This window comes from Parasteatoda tepidariorum, chromosome 12 (genome assembly GCF_982258835.1).
Source record: "Parasteatoda tepidariorum strain Cologne lab strain chromosome 12, Ptep-v5.0, whole genome shotgun sequence".
NCBI lineage: Eukaryota > Metazoa > Arthropoda > Arachnida > Araneae > Theridiidae > Parasteatoda > Parasteatoda tepidariorum.
The window spans coordinates 58,370,586-58,388,171 of NC_141766.1; the positions used below are offsets into that span (position 1 = coordinate 58,370,586).

General features: G+C 26.0%; 1 protein-coding gene across 3 annotated transcripts in view; it reads left to right on the forward strand.

Annotated features, from left to right (window-relative positions):
* The window catches only part of LOC107453508 (lysosomal Pro-X carboxypeptidase), a 48,001-nt gene extending 32,776 nt beyond the window's left edge, over nt 1-15,225 (forward strand). For all 3 annotated transcript variants that reach the window (XM_087156114.1, XM_071188434.2, XM_016070376.5), the window contains exons 5-9: nt 1,086-1,243; nt 3,259-3,428; nt 6,295-6,459; nt 8,230-8,417; nt 13,966-15,225. In XM_087156114.1, the coding sequence (XP_087012240.1) occupies nt 1,086-1,243; nt 3,259-3,428; nt 6,295-6,459; nt 8,230-8,417; nt 13,966-14,158 (874 nt within the window). In that variant the 3' untranslated portion in view covers nt 14,159-15,225. The remainder of the gene's footprint in view (nt 1-1,085; nt 1,244-3,258; nt 3,429-6,294; nt 6,460-8,229; nt 8,418-13,965) is intronic.
* The last annotated feature ends 2,361 nt before the right edge of the window (nt 15,226-17,586 follow it).

Here is a 17,586-nt window from a genome sequence, read left to right on the forward strand (position 1 = left end):
TAAAAGAACCAAGAGTTGATTATCTTAACATTTACAAGTCATGAATTGGTATGTTTTTTTAGGCTCTAGCATTTTAACACATCAATCACCCTACATCTGTTTTATACTGCAATTTAGCTCACAATATGCACACCAAAACAAATAAGAAAGCATAATGTGAAATATTTTTTGAATTATTTATTTTACTCCAACTTATAATGAATACTATTATTTTCTTTTCAGATAAGTAGGATATGGAAGTTTTTAAGCATCAATAAAAAATCTTAAATGATGTTCTAAAATGCTCATGTTGTATATTTTTAATATAAGAAATAGTATCATAAAATTTGCATTGAAAAACCCCATTGTTTTTCTAACAATTTTACCATTTTCTTCTTATATACAATACTCATGTTTTTAAATAAGTTTTCTATTACTGTTAACTCATTATACTCTAAACTTTTACGCTGCTGAGATATGTAAAGCTCTTCTGTTTAAAAGTTGGCGATATTTCTACTAACGGAATATTTTTTTGTTTAGCCTTCTCTTTAAATTTTTTTTAAGATTTGCTTAATTTTATATCCTTGTTAATTTTTTGTTTTGAAAATGCAGTTGACTCTGTTTCTTTCAAAGTCAACTGTTGGCTTTGAAAGGACTGTGAAACAAAATAGTGCAGGAAGGAAATTAAAAATTGTTAATAACTTCAATTGCTGTATTCTAATTACTTTTTAAAACATTAATTGCAGTAGTTGCATCTGTATAAAAAGGTAGCAATGACTCATTTAATGCTTCATTATCTACATCACTTCTTCATTTTCATTTATTATATAAACTTCGTAAATTTTATCTATATCTTTAAAATCAGTTTTTAAAATGTATTTAGCTCAGTTAAAGAATCCTCTGATTAGACATCTTCTCCGCCTTTCTTATTAATCTTTATGTTTTGATGGATAATTTTTATCAGTTTATGTATCTTTTTTTTTTTAATAAATATCAAACATTTTTCTTATGAATATGGATTTCAATGCATATTATGATGAACAACTAGTAGTATAAATTTCATGAAATGATGCATTTTATTGTATTGAAATCAATATTTTTTATAGGGCAATTGCATCAAGTGCTCCAGTATGGCAATTTACAGGCTTAACACCTTGCGAAAAATATAACGAAATAATTACAAAGGATTTTGCTGAAGCTGGAGAAAATTGTGATAAGATGATTCGTCGATCCTGGGATGTGATTAAAAATTTTGGAAAAACAGGTTATTTTTTCATTTATAGGATTTAAAATCTATATATATTTTCTTTAAATAATGTCAACTTAGTTTTTTTTACATCCTTATCAATAATTTTATATGTAGTTTTACATTTTATACAATAGGGTGTGTTGTCATTTAAGTGTTATTGTCCCTATTGGTTGCTAATATTACAATAATAATTTTGCTTGTTAAATTTTAAGAAAAATAATAAATAAATCACAACTAATAACAGAGAATTGGCTAAATAAAAGTCCTTATAATTTAAAATAATTTATCAAAATAAAAGTAAATTAAACAGCATGTAATATGAAACTGTCAATTATGGGTGTGATAATGTTTTAGCCATGTTAATTAATATTCTGAGAATTAGTGCATAGCTTTAAAAAGGTTTTACTCTGAATGCTTTGGTCTTTATTTGCTACTCATTTATTTGACATTATTATCAAAAGTGCAGAAATGCCAAAAATTATGCCTTATGTTATGTTATAGAAGATACTTAAATAACAGAACATCTTGCATTGTTCTTTATTTTATTATCAAATCTAATCTTCTAAAAAATGAATTTAATATTTGTTGGTAAAATATTGAATATGTGTTTAGAATTTGCTAATTAAATTGAAAAAATTTTTTCTTTCAAAACCAATCGTGGTGTATATTATTAAACTTCCTATCCTTGCCACTGAATGTATTAAGATTTGAAATACATTTCTATTTTACCTTAATATTTTTTTTAGTTAGAGTAAATATTTTCAACACATTGCGAATCTAGTCAAGTCTTTGGGAAAGGACATGTAACTTTTCATTGAGCTACCAACCATCTCTGTGGTAAATTATTGGTTACTGAAAATATTGCTACAATAAAACCTCAATTAACCCAAGTTTCTGTTAACTGAGCTGATGACGAAGTCTGTTTTTTTTTTCTGAATGAGACCTGTGAAGACCACACTTTTTGGTTCACTGTCAGGCTCTACTGACCCTGCAAACACTCAACTTCCAAGAAATATTGCACCCTGAGATGTCAACATTGAGGAAAAATGTTTTTGTTTCCAGTGGCCATGTGGTTCTATTGAACACTGGGTGCAATGTGTTATTGGACAATTACATTTCCCCTTCTTGACTGGCGACAATGGGAGGGCTAGAGACTCTCACAATAGAAAATTGGGTTTTAGGACATTCTTCTGTTTGCCTTTTCTTTCGCGAATCCCAGTTTTGTTCCTGCCTTGAGAGCAGATAAACAACTGTACTATACATTTTATAATCTCCATTGGGAAGGGAAGAAAAACTTGGTGTGCTGCCATGAGCGTTTAGAAAGGAGAGTTTGTGGAGGTAAAATTATAAAATGGTAGATATTTGCTTTAATCATTTCATGTCTGACCATGGCGCTCGTTTATTTTTAGAAAGTTGTTGTTTTGATGTGTAAAAGGCTATTAAAGGAGTTAATAATAGTGAAAGTTTGAAAGAAATTGCTCTGGAATTCGAAGTTAGTGAAACCATAGTAGACAATTGGAGATGTAACAAAGCTCAAATATAGGCTTAATACATAATAAAATAAAATAATTTTTTGAGATTAGTGTTATTTCTGAAAATGCCTCTTTTAATTTAGTATAATTAAAAAAAATTCTATTTGCTTTTTAAAATTTAAAACTAGTTGTTGATTTTTTTAAAAAATTTGTTGAGCTGTGAAACATAACTTTATATATGTTTATTCTTATCATTTAAAAAATGATCTGTTGTTTTTTATTTCAAAAGATGTTAAATTTGCGAGCAAGGCAAGTTTTTATACGCAGTGTCTATTAACCTAGATTTCCGATATCCGAGGTACTAGTGGTCTTAAGTAGCTCAGATAATCGAGGTTCTACTGTACTTACTATATATGTTTACTTACTAAACAAAAAAAAATGTAGCATATTAGTTATGTTTCTTATGCACTAACTCTTAGCAGTATTATATTTTTAGCCCTTTAGCTCATTAATATTAGCACTTTTGTATTTTAAGGTTTTGTTTGTTATATTTTTCAGCCTCTGGAGCTAAATTTTTGTCTGATACCTTTAAGTTATGCCAACCTATTACTGCACCAAATGTTACTGATTTAATTCAGTGGCTGTATGATACATGGTCTTATATGGCTATGACAGATTATCCATATCCTACAGATTTCTTGGTTCCATTGCCAGCCAATCCTATAAAAGTGAGTATATTTTTGTTTTGTTAATCTTTAATTGAATAAGTTACTGTTGATTATGTATTATTTTCTGTAATTTAAAAAATGAGGTAAAATTTATTTCATCTTGTTTTCTGGTAGTTTATTCTTTTAAAATTATAATGCTATGTCTCAAACTGTTTCTTCATAGGTTAATGGGTGCGAAATGAAACAGAGCCATCTCCAATAATTATCCCAAATCTCAGAGTTTCTCTTATACAATTTTTTTATTAATCCTTAAAAAAGGTTTTCTTTATTTATTGAAAGGGTCTTGTTTTCTAATTTAGATATATTTTAACAAAATAATTTTATGATTATTATTTTCTTTAAGAAAAGAAATTTAAAATTACTGTATAAGGAAAAGTTATAGAAAAATCTATAATATATATTTAGTTTTAACAAAAGCGGTAGTGATATTTAAATGATGATTGAGGGTTGCAGTAGAATGCAACCAAATTATGTGCAATTCATAAGTGAGCTTACTAGTTAGTGTAATTTATAAAGTAATAACACCTTTCTTACAATATTTATTTTTCTTCAACATAGTGTGACAATTTTTTGGGTATCACAATCTTCAATCTACATAAAATTTGTAAAAGAAAGACTGATTCTTTAGCATGCTTTGAATTTGAAATTTTCTTTCTGATTTGAAGTAAAAATGTATTAAAAAATAATGTTCCAAGCATTTAATATTTTGAGCCTATGATTGTTTTTATACTAGTGATGTTATTACTTCAAACTCATTACAGGGTAAAATCTGGTTGTTCTGCATAGTTCATCGGTTTTTCTATCTATTTAAACAATTATTTATATTTACCACATAAACAATGTTTGACATTAAAGTTTTACACAAATTAAATATCAAGAAATTATTAAAATCTCACAGGAATCAATCATTAGTTTTTTAAATTAATGGTTAAATGTTCTGATGATATTTGATTTAAATAAAATACTCACAATATGAGTACTTAATATCTTTTATTAAAATTTAAATAATTTGCTTGAAAACCTTTAATTGTACTTTTCTAGTCACAATTTTTAGGAAACTAGATAACTTTTGACCAAAATGCTCTATTTTATTAGGCCCATAATTTATAGATTCTCATTTTAAGAAATTTACTAGTTATGTTTTAAAATTTTTATGATTTATTCGAAAAAGTCATTTAAAATTTCTCATAATTAATAAGCTTCAAATTATTCCAAGCTGTACAATTCAAAGCAGTTCTCAATTGTGCACAAAACTGCTTTATTTTATTAGGCCCATAATATATTGATTCTCATTTTAAGAAATTTACATGCCATGCTTTAAAAAAATTTTGATTTATACTCAAAAATCATGTTTAATTTTTCTTACTATAAGCTTCAAACTATTTTAAGTTATGCAATTCAAAACTGTTCTCAATTGTGCACAAAACTGCTATATTTTATTGGGCTCATAATATGCAGATTCTCATTTTGAGAAATTTACAGGTTTATGCTTTAAGCAATTATTGATTTATACTCAAAAATCATGTTTAATTTTTCTTATTATAAGCTTCAAACTATGTTAAGTTATGCAATTCAAAACTGTTCTCAATTGTGCACAAAACTGCTATATTTTATTGGGCTCATAATATACAGATTCTCATTTTAAGAAATTTACAAGTTATGCTTTAAGAAATTATTGATTTATACTCAAAAATCATGTTTAATTTTTCTTACCTTAAGCTTCTAACTATCTTTAGCTATGCAATTCAAATTTGTTCTCAATTGTGCACAAAATTGTATGCTATAAATAATAACTGCATGTTAAGTAAAAACTACGATTTTAGCACACGTCTATATATTTTAAGATTCAAGCAAACATCTCATTATTAAGGAAAGCACTTGAAATAAGTTTATACTAGAAACCTCTGCCGCCTGCTCACTGATCCCGGGAACTGCTTTCTCTGTTCTCTTCAGATTACTTCCTTCTAGATTTGTACACTTTTTTGAAGACTAAATTTTAGAATAAATAGTTCATGAAAGCTTTCTCTGTAAAAAATTTTAAATATATAAAAAGTAACAAATAATTATTAAAAATTATTTTTTTAGCAATTATCTTTGGATAAACAAATTTTATAATTGTGTGCAAAAATTTTTCGCCTCACTTGAAAAGATCTTGAAATATAATGAATGAAATTTACAACAAAAAAAACATTAAATTATTATTAATGATTCTAAATTTTGGACTGTTCTTCTGATCAGGTTCTTCTATTCGGATCAGATTTTTCAGATTCCGGTTATTCCCTCTACTTTGAGGGAGGGTCAGAAATCAATCTGTCGAAAACGGGTATCTTTTCATATCTTGAAAGTATCCCTTTGCTAATTAATTAGTATATTTGAGGTCAGCCCCTTAAACCCTTAAGATTGAGTCCTAGAATGTGAAGATCCAATCATTAAGTAAAAAGTTATTCTGAGTGTTCCGTTTTTTTGTGTACTATGCATACACAATAGTAAATTTTAAATCAGTTAGGATACAGTTAGAATTTTACTAAATTAAATTATGAATTAAAGGATATCGCTTAAGAAAGATACAGCTTAGATCTTCATTTATGGTAAATGAAAAGGCATGTCTAAACAGAAATAATTTTATGTTGATATTGTTTTCTTTAGTAGATTTTATTTAGAAGTCTTTTTCATTAGATGTTTTGTGTTTCATGCGTATGACTTCCCACTTGCATGATTTTTTAGTTCTTTATTGCCAATGTGAAAAAGAAATAGTATAATTTTTTAGCTACATACGTCTAAGCATTTCATATAATATAGATATTTTTATACATTTGTTGCAGTATATATTTTAATACATTTTACTAAAATTACAATACAATTTCAGAAAGCTTGTCAATACTTGAAAAATGTATCTGAAAGTGACCAACAACTTATGTTTGACATCTTTAAAGCTGCATCAATATTTCAAAACTATACTGGAGATAAGACATGTTTTGATACTAAACAATCAGGAGGTTCATCTCTTGGTGTTGAAGGTTGGGGCTATCAAGTATGCTGATATTACTACTTTTTCAATTAACTAAAATAGCTTAGCTATAGAAATATATGAGTAGCAACATAGTTTTTTATGTTTTATTTACAATAATTTATTTGCTTTTAGCAGCTTTTACTGATTAATTATTGTAGTGTTAAGGTGATTACATAGTCTCCAAGTTAAAATTGCCTTTGACTGCAATTTTCCTTCGTAGTTTCCTCAAGTATCAGACACAAGCAAAAACTTAACAATTAAATGTGGTTTAGTCATCTTAGAATAATTCTTGAAAATGTGTTCTTAAATCAAGGAATATTTTGCTGATGGAGCACGAACATGTTATAATCAATCCTTAGACTGTGTTGCCATCTAAGTCATCTGTTTCTCACAACTAGATTTTTTTTTGTTGGTCTTTCTGAAAAAAAGAGTTCACATTAACAATCCTTAAACAACTGAACAGTTTCAACTTGACTTTACAGGCAGTCGAAACATAGAATGAAATTTTATTAAAAATATTGAGTAAAGAATGTTAGCAAAAATAATACATCATGGTGCGTAGCATTCTTAAAAAGTGCTTAAAGGTACTTATTTTCGATTTTCGTTTTTTAAAAGTCCTTAAAGGTGCTTTTTTTTATTGGGTGTTTTTAAAAAGTGCTTAATTTTGACTTTTCAAAAATGAGAATTTTTTCTTTACCATGTCGATTTTTGTCACATATTATGCAAAAGCATGCTTTTCATATTGTTCTGTTCAACGTTTTCACAATTCATTTGACCACAATCCATTTGGGCTTACATTCGGTCCGTAGCGTAAAAGCGGCAATAATTTTACATGTTTGATGAAATACTTGCGGGTCTAAGTGTGCGTCTACTGAGCCGGGTTCGGTGAGATTATTATACTCTCGTGTGCAACTCTGATGCATTTTGCAAGATATTCTTAATTTCAGGCTTCATTTTCCAGTCTCTGATATCGAACCGAAAACTTTCTTGATCATTTTATAATGGCTAGTATAATCAAGAAAAGAGTTCTTTGTCAGAAACTAGTTATTTCATCATGATCATGTAAAGTCTTTGAAAATTATCTTGCATTTTGTTAATGTATGTAGTGCTTAAAAAGTACTTAATAGGTGCGCTTACTTTTTGTTGAAAGATTTGGCTACTCACCCTGATTGAGACAATGTATTCTATCTAGAAATTTTAATTTAGAGTCTAACTATGTCCTGGTTTTATCTGGCAGTGCCATTTAACAAAACAAAAGCGTAGTATATTTTAAATATGATGTAAAACCTGTTTTAAAAATTTAAAGCACTAGTTAAAAGGATGTGTAATCAGATGTTGCACTTACCAATCACATACATTCATGCCATTAGAAGTGACAGAATTAAGTTGGTGGAGTAAAATTCATAACTTTTATAATCAAGATTTTCAAAAAATTAGCGTTGTCAGACAACCTACACTGCCTTTCATTTATCTCCAATTCATGGAGATTGTCTAAAAAACCTGTTTCATGCGATTTCTTTTAAATAGCTTTATTTTAATCAAGAAGAGCAGATTCTTTGTTTTATCCATTTACCTTATTTTGTAACACCCACCCCTACAGAATATCATTTTTCATTTATAATTATTTACAACGTTTGCATTAAAAATAGCACCATTTTTATAACTTCTCCTTGTTTAAAGTTTTGTAATGTTTTTATTCATAAATTAAATCAGAAAGTTTATCTTGGATTTTTTTTTTATCTGTGCATTTGTTGGCATTTAGATTAGTTGTGTTTATTATGCTTTTTTTAGGCCTGCACTGAAATGGTTATGCCAATGTGTCAAAATGGAAAGACCGACATGTTCGATCCTGCACCTTGGAATTTTACAGCCTATTCTGAGTATTGTTGGAACACATATAAAGTGAAACCTGATCCAGATAAGGCAATAATAATGTATGGAGGAAAAAACATCACTGACTCAAGCAACATAATTTTTACGTAAGTAGTAGTTTATGAATTTGAAATATTTAAACCTTTTATTCTTATTTATTTAATATTTATAGCTATTTTTAATAAATATATTGTGTTTTTACTGAAATAATACAAAATCATTATTCAAACATTCAAAAAATGAAATTCAAACTATGTGTATTTAAGAAAGAGCTTGTAAAAACTGTTCAGGGATAGCCAAAAAATATTTTATTTATAAAAATATTACTAATGTAATAGGTAAGAATCAGATTTTTTGGTTAAATAACAGTTATTTAACAGTAATTTTAATTGCAGTATTTCATTTTTATCTTTAATGACTGCTCTAAAACACTCTATGATATTGAATATGTTTTATTGGTTTCATAATTTTTACAATTGTAATTCAAAGCATCTGTTAATTTAGTTGAATTATTTTGTTTAGGATTACTTTTTTGGAAAAAGATCTGATTAGAATTTATTATATTGCTATTAGTAGTAATAAATTTAAGACTTGGAAAATCAAAACAATTAATAAAATACAATTTCTTATTTTTTTTTATTAAGAGCCAACAAACCTGTAAATGAATACTCTTTAAATAAATTTTATTGTTAAAAACTCATTACACTTCAATAACATAATCACATAATAGTCTTGTAATAAACTACAATTTCTTAAATACCATTCTTCTAGTCTCTAAAATCATTTTTGCCAAAACAGAAACATGGCTACAATAAATGTGAAAATAGTAATTTCATGCCCGAAAATTTTATATAGTGAAAAGGTTAAAAAATTTAAGAAATTTGGTCTCAATGAAAGAAAATGCAATGTACTGTAATAAAGTGAACTTAAAATTATATTTAAAATGATATTAAAGTGATATTTAAATTGTTTTTGTATAAAATTATTAAAAATTTATTTATACAAAAATAATGCATAAATATCTATTAACAAAATAATTTCAGACACTCCTAAAATTTTTAATTATACTGTCTATTAGATTTAAACACTCTAATAATTTTAGCATGCTAAATTTTTCAAAACACCTGATATTGATATTTCAATTCAGAACTAAAACTTACACACACAAAAAAAATCTGATATAATTTGAAATTTTATAGTATTTGTTCTTTGACAATACAGTGATAATAGTTTTAACCAATCGCAAAACAGAATATAAGTTGGTTAGTTATCTAGCACCGACAACTTTAACAATTTAAATTTCTTACTTATATCTAAAATTGCAAACGTTTAGTTTTTTTCCCAGCAAATCTGTCTACTATTTCTTAGTAATTTATGTAAATATTGCAGGGATTTCTCATAAGAGCTAAACCAATTAACCTTTCTTGGTTTGTCTAGTTTCGTAATTATGTTTTTTATCTCCCCAAAATGGAAAATGTTTCTCAAATTTATATTAAGAGAATCAGAAAAATATAAAGAATAATAAATGGGAGGGTAAAAGAACATTACAAAGGTGTCGCTTTACTAATGAATAATGAATAATTATTTTCTCTGGTCTCCAACTTTTTTCAAGGGTCATCCAGTATTTTGCTACAATAGTGAAAAAGTCCATTTATCTCATATCTATGTAAATTTTGAACACAACTTTGAAAAAAAACAGGAATTCTCTTGTCTTCCATTACTACTTTCAATTTACCATATTGTTAATAGGAAGTAGAAAAGAATCAAATAGCAGGTTGTCAATTTTTATGCTTGCTAAATATTTAAAGTCAACAATGCCAGTGTGTTTCCATTTTACTACACAAAAGGATCACACATCTTATCTTCTATATAGAATAGATGTGTCTCTTCCTTAAGAAAACTTAATAGAATAAAATAACTCGTGATTTTCACTTAACTGTCCTTATTTTTACTATTAAAGGATAAACTTTTTATTTAGAAAAAATAAAAAATGACGTCTTGTAATTATTTAAACTGTTAACATAAAGAGGTAGCAAAACAAATAATTAAAAATGCTTCTTATATTTAGAATCTTATTAAATCAAGAATGCTCTATAAGCAGGAAACATTATTAATTATCAAACATTTATTTGACAACACTGAAAGCAGATGGCTTATTACAGAAAGTAGGTGTGTTAGTTATGGAAATGCAAAACACTGATGCTATACATATTCTTATCAAAAATTTCAATGATTACTGTTAACTTTCTGTCCTAATAAAATCATAATGCAGTTATAGTGAACCTTCAAGGGACTTAAATTTCGGTTCACTGGGAGTTCACTATATTCGTACTGCAAACAATTTAAAGTAATTTTTCCGAACTGCTCCCTTTTATTACACATTATTAAATAAATGACCAATAAAAAGAAATACAAAAATGATTAAAAAACAATATGTAGTAACAAAAAAAGGGGTTAAGTTTTATTTTTTATTATTAAAAATTTAGGGGTAGGAAACTGAGATCGAAGAAGCAAACAAAAAAAAAGCTTATGGCTACATTTCACTCAGTAGATGGTTTTAAAAATCTGTATATGTATTTTATATGGAAATTTTAAAATTACCAAAAAATGAAAAGTTTATCCGGGAAATCACTATAACAGGGTTTGACTGTATAATTATTTAATATTAAATTTTTATATAGAAAGAAAGTCAAACCTCAATATTTTTCTCATAAAAAATAATGAATTAAAAAACCATTATGTACTTACTGTCACTTTTTAAATTCTGTTTATGCATTTAGAATGCAGGAAAAGAATTTTGAAAGTATGTTTTATCAAGTTAAAAGTAAATATGAGCCTATTCTTTCCCAGGCTATAATTTAAATATTTCATTGTGTAAGTTATCTATTCTGTATTTATGTACAGTGCTCTATAAAAATTTCCACCCTGAATAATTTTTGATCTAATGATTGGATCTTCACGTTCTGGGAATCAATCTTAATGGCTTGAGGGAGTGACCTCAAATACATTAATTAATTAGTGCAGAGGATGTTTTAAGTTACAAAATCAGACAATGCAGATGGTAGCCGCAAGCAGGGAAATATGGTTCAAAAAATAGGACAAGAGTGCAATCCAAAGTTTGGACCCCTTAATGTTAATTTTACTTTTTGCGTATTTCGCCATAATTCAAGAAATTTTTGAGCAAATTGAAAAAATTCTGCGCTCAATTATGAAATTTGTTTATCAAAAAATAATTCCATGCAAAAAATAAATTTCAGCAAATATTTATTATTTCTTATTAATTTATTTAATAATAGTAAAATAAAAATTTGAATTGTAAGATATGCAATTTTTTACATAATTTTAAAGTAAGTAATTTTATATGGCAAAATACAAAATGTGAATGAAATCAGTCGAATAGTTAGTGAGAAATAGATTTCTAAAGAAGTCGATTAATTAAAATTCGATTTCACGCGAACTATTCAATCTGTTTTGCTCAAATTTTGTGTTTTGCTAAGTAAATTTACGTACTTTAAAATTATGTAAAAAACTGTGCCTTACAATTCAAAATTTTTTGTATTATTATTAAATAAAATAATAAAAAATAATAAATATTTATTAAACTTTATTTTTGCATGGAATCATCTTTAGCTAAATGAATTTCTAAAATTGTGTGCAAAAATTTTTCAATTCGCTTACATAACTGTCAACTGTTACTAGACTTCGCCAGTTTCTCCTGTCCTGCTGGCGTAATAATAATTGTACATTTTAGAAAATTCCCTAAATTGAGTGAGTATGTTTCCTAAAAAAATCCCTACTGAAATAGAGTTTTTACACTTATTTGTGTGTTTAATATTTAAATAAGTATAACTAATACTTAAGGAATTGAGGCCTCATTTATAGAAATGAGCTTAAAGCATTTTTTTCCCTCTGAAATTTTGCTTTTTTTTAAATTCTGACCTCCCTGTTTTAAATTAAATAAAAATCTTTGAACCATCTTTAATGAATTAAATGTCTATTACTATTTATAATTACCAGTAAACATAATAAGAAATATTCTGATTTCAAGTTCATTCATAGTCAATCACAAATGGAATATATTTTAGATTTTTTATAGTTATTGGTGTGATAAAGTTTTTGTATTCTATTGAATTTAAAATTCTTTGTGTGTAAAATATTTAATGTATTATGCAACAGTTATCATAAAATTTATATTGTTTTGTGAAATATACTGGATTTTTTCCTATCCGTGTTAGCAGCTATGCATTTAAAAACTTCTTGAAATATGTCTAAATGTACAAAAAGTAACATTAAGGAGTCCAAACTTTAGATTGGTCACCCAAACTATGGGCACCTTAGATTCCTATTCCTAGATTACAGCTGCCCCCTATATTTTGGGGGTCAGAGAAAAGGTATGTTTATTCATTAAAAGTGAATTTTTCTGTCTGATTTTGGAACTTAAAATGTCATCTGCGCTAATTAATTATCATATTTCAGGTCACCCTTTCCAAACATTAAGATTGAGACCTAAAATGTGAAGATCCCATTATTAGATCAAAAGTTATTTGGGGTATATGAAGTTGATAGAATGTATTAAATTACTCAATCTTTCATTTTATTAATTTTTTTGATAAAAACTTTGCATAAAATGCTGTTTTTAAATTCTATTGTAATTATGCTATAAAGAAAGATATGAACAATGTTATTATTTTATATAGTTTTCTTATATAGTATCAAAGATAATAAGAAAATTCAGAGAGAAATTTATTTGAAGTTACAAAATCGAAATAAAAGCTATTACTTATGCCAATACTTATACAAGAACTAACTCATTACTTAATAAATTAAATATAAAATTTATAAAACAGTTATCAGGCCAATAGTAACTTATGCTACTACTGACTGGACTTTGACAAATAAAGATGGGAAAAATATTAAGAAAATTTTTTGATAAATTCAAATAGTTAATTTACAGTGAACATTAGTGAACTTGATTGTCTAATGAAAGAATAAAAAAATAATTTGATTCAGATAAACACGATGCTTGGCATGGCTATGCCATATAAAAATAATGAATGAAAAATTGAATTGGAAACTAAAGAACTCAAGAACTAGAGGAAAACTCATAATAAGGTGATCAGAAAATGTAATAAAAGATCTAACTATATAATGAAAAGCACATTAAGGCTCACAATGAGCTGTGGCACCATAAAAGAAGGGATGATTTTCTAATAATTATTGAATCATCCTCAATAACCATGAATATAAATTCTGTGTTTTTTTTTAAGATAAAAGCTGTTTTTGAAAATTGGAAAGTATCGCTAAAATAATAATTGTAAGAAGGTATTTCAATGCAATATTTTCAAATTCCACTAGAGGAACATTATTTCCCATATTTGCAAATTTGTTTTATTAATTTATCAATTTAAGCATGAACAGGAAGTAAATTTAGTGAACATACTACATAAATCTTAATATTTGATTGTACATATATAAATGTAATAAAAAAATTTCCTAGTTACCTTAAACTAATATAAGTTAACCTAATATTATCAATTAGCATTATTTTCCTATTACTTATTAACATTAATATATCACCAATTAACCTAATATATTACCTATTAACCTAATATTTTTCCACCATGCTGATTGTTTTTTATTTTGTACTTCACTTAGGAATGGTGACTTAGACCCTTGGCATGGCGGTGGTGTTCTCAAATCATTATCTGATACTTTAATTGCAATTTTCATGGATAATGCAGCACACCATTTAGACTTACGAACCTCAAATTCTGCCGATCCTTTATCTGTTAAAAAGGCTCGCGATACCATTAGAAGTTGGATATCCAAGTGGAGTTTTGAAGGATGAAAATTCTAAAAAAAAACAACCTATTTTGACGTGGCATGGCGAAGTATTTGTGTTGATTATGAATTTAAAAATGTTGACAATGAAATAAGTTGTCTCAATTAAAGTAAGGCAAGTTCGTTTCCATTTTCCACAATGTGTTAAATTATTTTTAATTATGTTAAAGTAATGTTTGTCATGTTTTGTCACAGATTTTATTCTTATATTTTAAATTATCTGTTTATTTTCAGTTGTTAACACAAATAGCGTGTTGTTTTCCAAAAATTAATCTTATGATAGTTGATATTTTCTTTCTGACAAACTGAGAACTAAATTTTTTTACCTTTTTTTGTTTGTTTTTATTTATTTATTATTTCAAAAGTATGTTCATTTCTTTTGTAATAATGAGATAACTTTATAAACAGACTATTAACTGGTGCATATTCTAAAGAAGTTAATTTATTTGTTCTCTATTGTATAATTTTTTTTAACATTTCCATTTGAACAAGGCACAAAATTGGTATGTAACTTTAGAAACCTTTGTACAATAAAGTTAACAATGCTACATCTTTGTTTTAACTGTGATTGAGAATTACGTTAATAAGTTTAAGTTTTTTTTCATTATTAATGTTTTAGAATTTACTTGTTTTATTTGACATTATATATATGTTCTGAAAAAATATTCATAACTTTAACTGCAGCTTTAAAATATTTTTGAAGGAAAGGAGAAAACAGGTATGTTTTTCTTGACAATACAAATATCATTTATATAATTTTTGTATTGATTTACTAAAATGTAAAAACTTGTTTTTAATTATCAGTTTTCACTTATTTTCATAGTGGAGGTTCACATTTTAAAATGTCTGTTAATTATCTACATATGTTATTAATTGTTATAAATCAAATATTATTGCATTGTTGACCATTATGTTTATTATCTACATATCATAATTTTTACACATTTTAAGATTCTATTTAAAATTACCCATGGGGCAGCTTTAAAATTGTTATACATAATTAATATACATATAATGTATATCAGATTTATTTTATGAAAATGTTTTAAATAAAGCAACTATTTTTTGAAATGACATTTTCTTTTATTCTTATTATCTTAATATTTTATTTTTGATCGATTATTTAATGTATTAGCATAAATTATCAGGAAAGTTGATGAATAACTGTATGACTTTTTTTATTTGATAAAACATGTTTTTCTACTTAATTGTTTTGAATCAATCGTCCTAGGTCTGCACAGACATTGCTCTGTTAATTTCTTTAAAAATGCCTCATATAACTGCTGTGCAACATGAAACATGACCTGGAAATTTAAAAATTTCATTACATTATAAGGGAATTTATAAGCAGTCCAGTTTAGACACGTGAAAGTAGACTTCATTAGATATTTTTATATTTTTTAGAAAAGTGAAAAATTATTTCAAGGCTTGCTATATAATTAAGCAGCTGCTTTTTACGCATGCATATTTTTTGTAGAGAAATTGTGAGAGATTATTTACATTTTTACTTCAAGATCCTTTAAACTTTTTATTTAGCTATTTTGAACATTCGTTTTTAGAACTTTACTATAGATGTGTAACCATTGGAGTTTTTATGCACAACAAGAGTAATAACTTGAAGTTCAATGTATAAGGAATTTTGTTTTTAAATAATAATAGAAACTATTAAAAACTTGAGAATCTTCAATGGAAACATTTATTCTATTCAAAAGGGAAAAAAAATATTTAACGAACAATTTTTTTAATAAATAAAAATTTGTTAGATATGCAAAAATAAATATATACATATAACCTATATATATGTATTAATTTGTACTTTTATAATTTGAAGTAATCGTAAGAAAGGTTAATATAACTTAGATTTTATTTTGTTTCTTTTTCAAATAATTTGAGTTAAAGTGATTGAAAGTTAATTAATGTATATTAGGACTATTAATAAATTTTTAACAAACAACGAGCTTAAATATAAATTATGCAATACAAGTTTAACACTGTAAATTTAAATATAAATAACGCTACCAGTTAATATAAAAATAATAATATTTTAATGTTATCCGCAGTATCAATGAAAAAGAATTTAATAAGGAGTTAATTGTTCTATAAGGTACTTTTTCTTGGAACCAACTGTACCTAAAGATGTCTATTGAAAAGTACCTGCTAATTAATACCAAAATGTTATAAATAGAGCACATTTGTAACTAATGGCCCAATATTTTTTCCCTTGGAGTTGATCTCTTGAACTCAGTCCTCTAAACGGAATTTCAATAAAAATGTTTTCGGGCCTTCATCAAAAAGATAAAGTTATGGGTAATAACTTTACTTTATAATTTAATGAATTGCCTATCATAATCATTTTATTTTTTAAAATAAAACTTAGTATATACAATTTTGCTAATCCATTTTTATAATAAAGCCTTAGATACATCTTCAGTAGTTTAAGAACTAGTTATCAGATTTTTCACTAATTCTAAAGATTAGAGTAATAAAATATTCATGATTAAATTTGCTTACGAAAGACATGCCGCTCATTTGTAAACTATATAATTTTGAATTAAAGTCGGTTACTGAGAAAGAAAAACTAAAAAATTCTGTTTTTCTTTTTTTTTTTTAAATTTTAATTTCTTATGAAATAATCAACAGATTTCTTTCAAATTTTTAGATATTCTCTTATTCTAATTAGATTATAGCTTCTATCTAAATTTTGTTATTAAAAATCATTAACTTAAAAATTATTTTTAAGCTTGCAGCAAATTGCTTTTAATATTGTGGGGTTCAGAATCCATATGAGTCAGGGGGGGGGAGTGGTTTTTGTCTTTTAATTTCGTTTTTGATATTTTAAGTTTAGAAATCAGATCCTTTTTCATTCTGAATTGGTTTTTCGACTTTATAAATAAGGGTAAGGGTAGCCGTAATCTGGAAAATATTATAATCTGGACATAAATAATTTAATCAGTTGAGCGGTAGAAAGTTTTGACTCCTTAAGGCTAATTTCACTTTTTATATATTTCACCATATCTCTGGAACTATCTAAGATAATTAAGACAAATATACTCATGATTAAAAATCTCATTCGTCAAAAAATAATTTAATGCAAAAGATCGTTTTTTAAGGAAATTTATTATTTTTAATTTAACTATGGTAGAGAAATTGTATGCTAATTTTTATTTTAAAGAAGAACATACAAAGTTTAAGCGAAAAGAAATATAAATACTTTTTAACTAAAAGTCCTCTTTTTAGTTTTTAAGAATTATTTGATACAATTTGATTTAATTTGTTTTAAATTATGTAGTTATAAACAATTTAAATATTTTTACACCTTTCAATTCATAAATTTATCTACCATTAAAAGTTGAGTAACTTAAAATGAAGAGTTTAGTTGAAGAACCAGGTAAGTGACATTTTTTTAAAACAAATTAAGATTTTTCATGGAAAGTT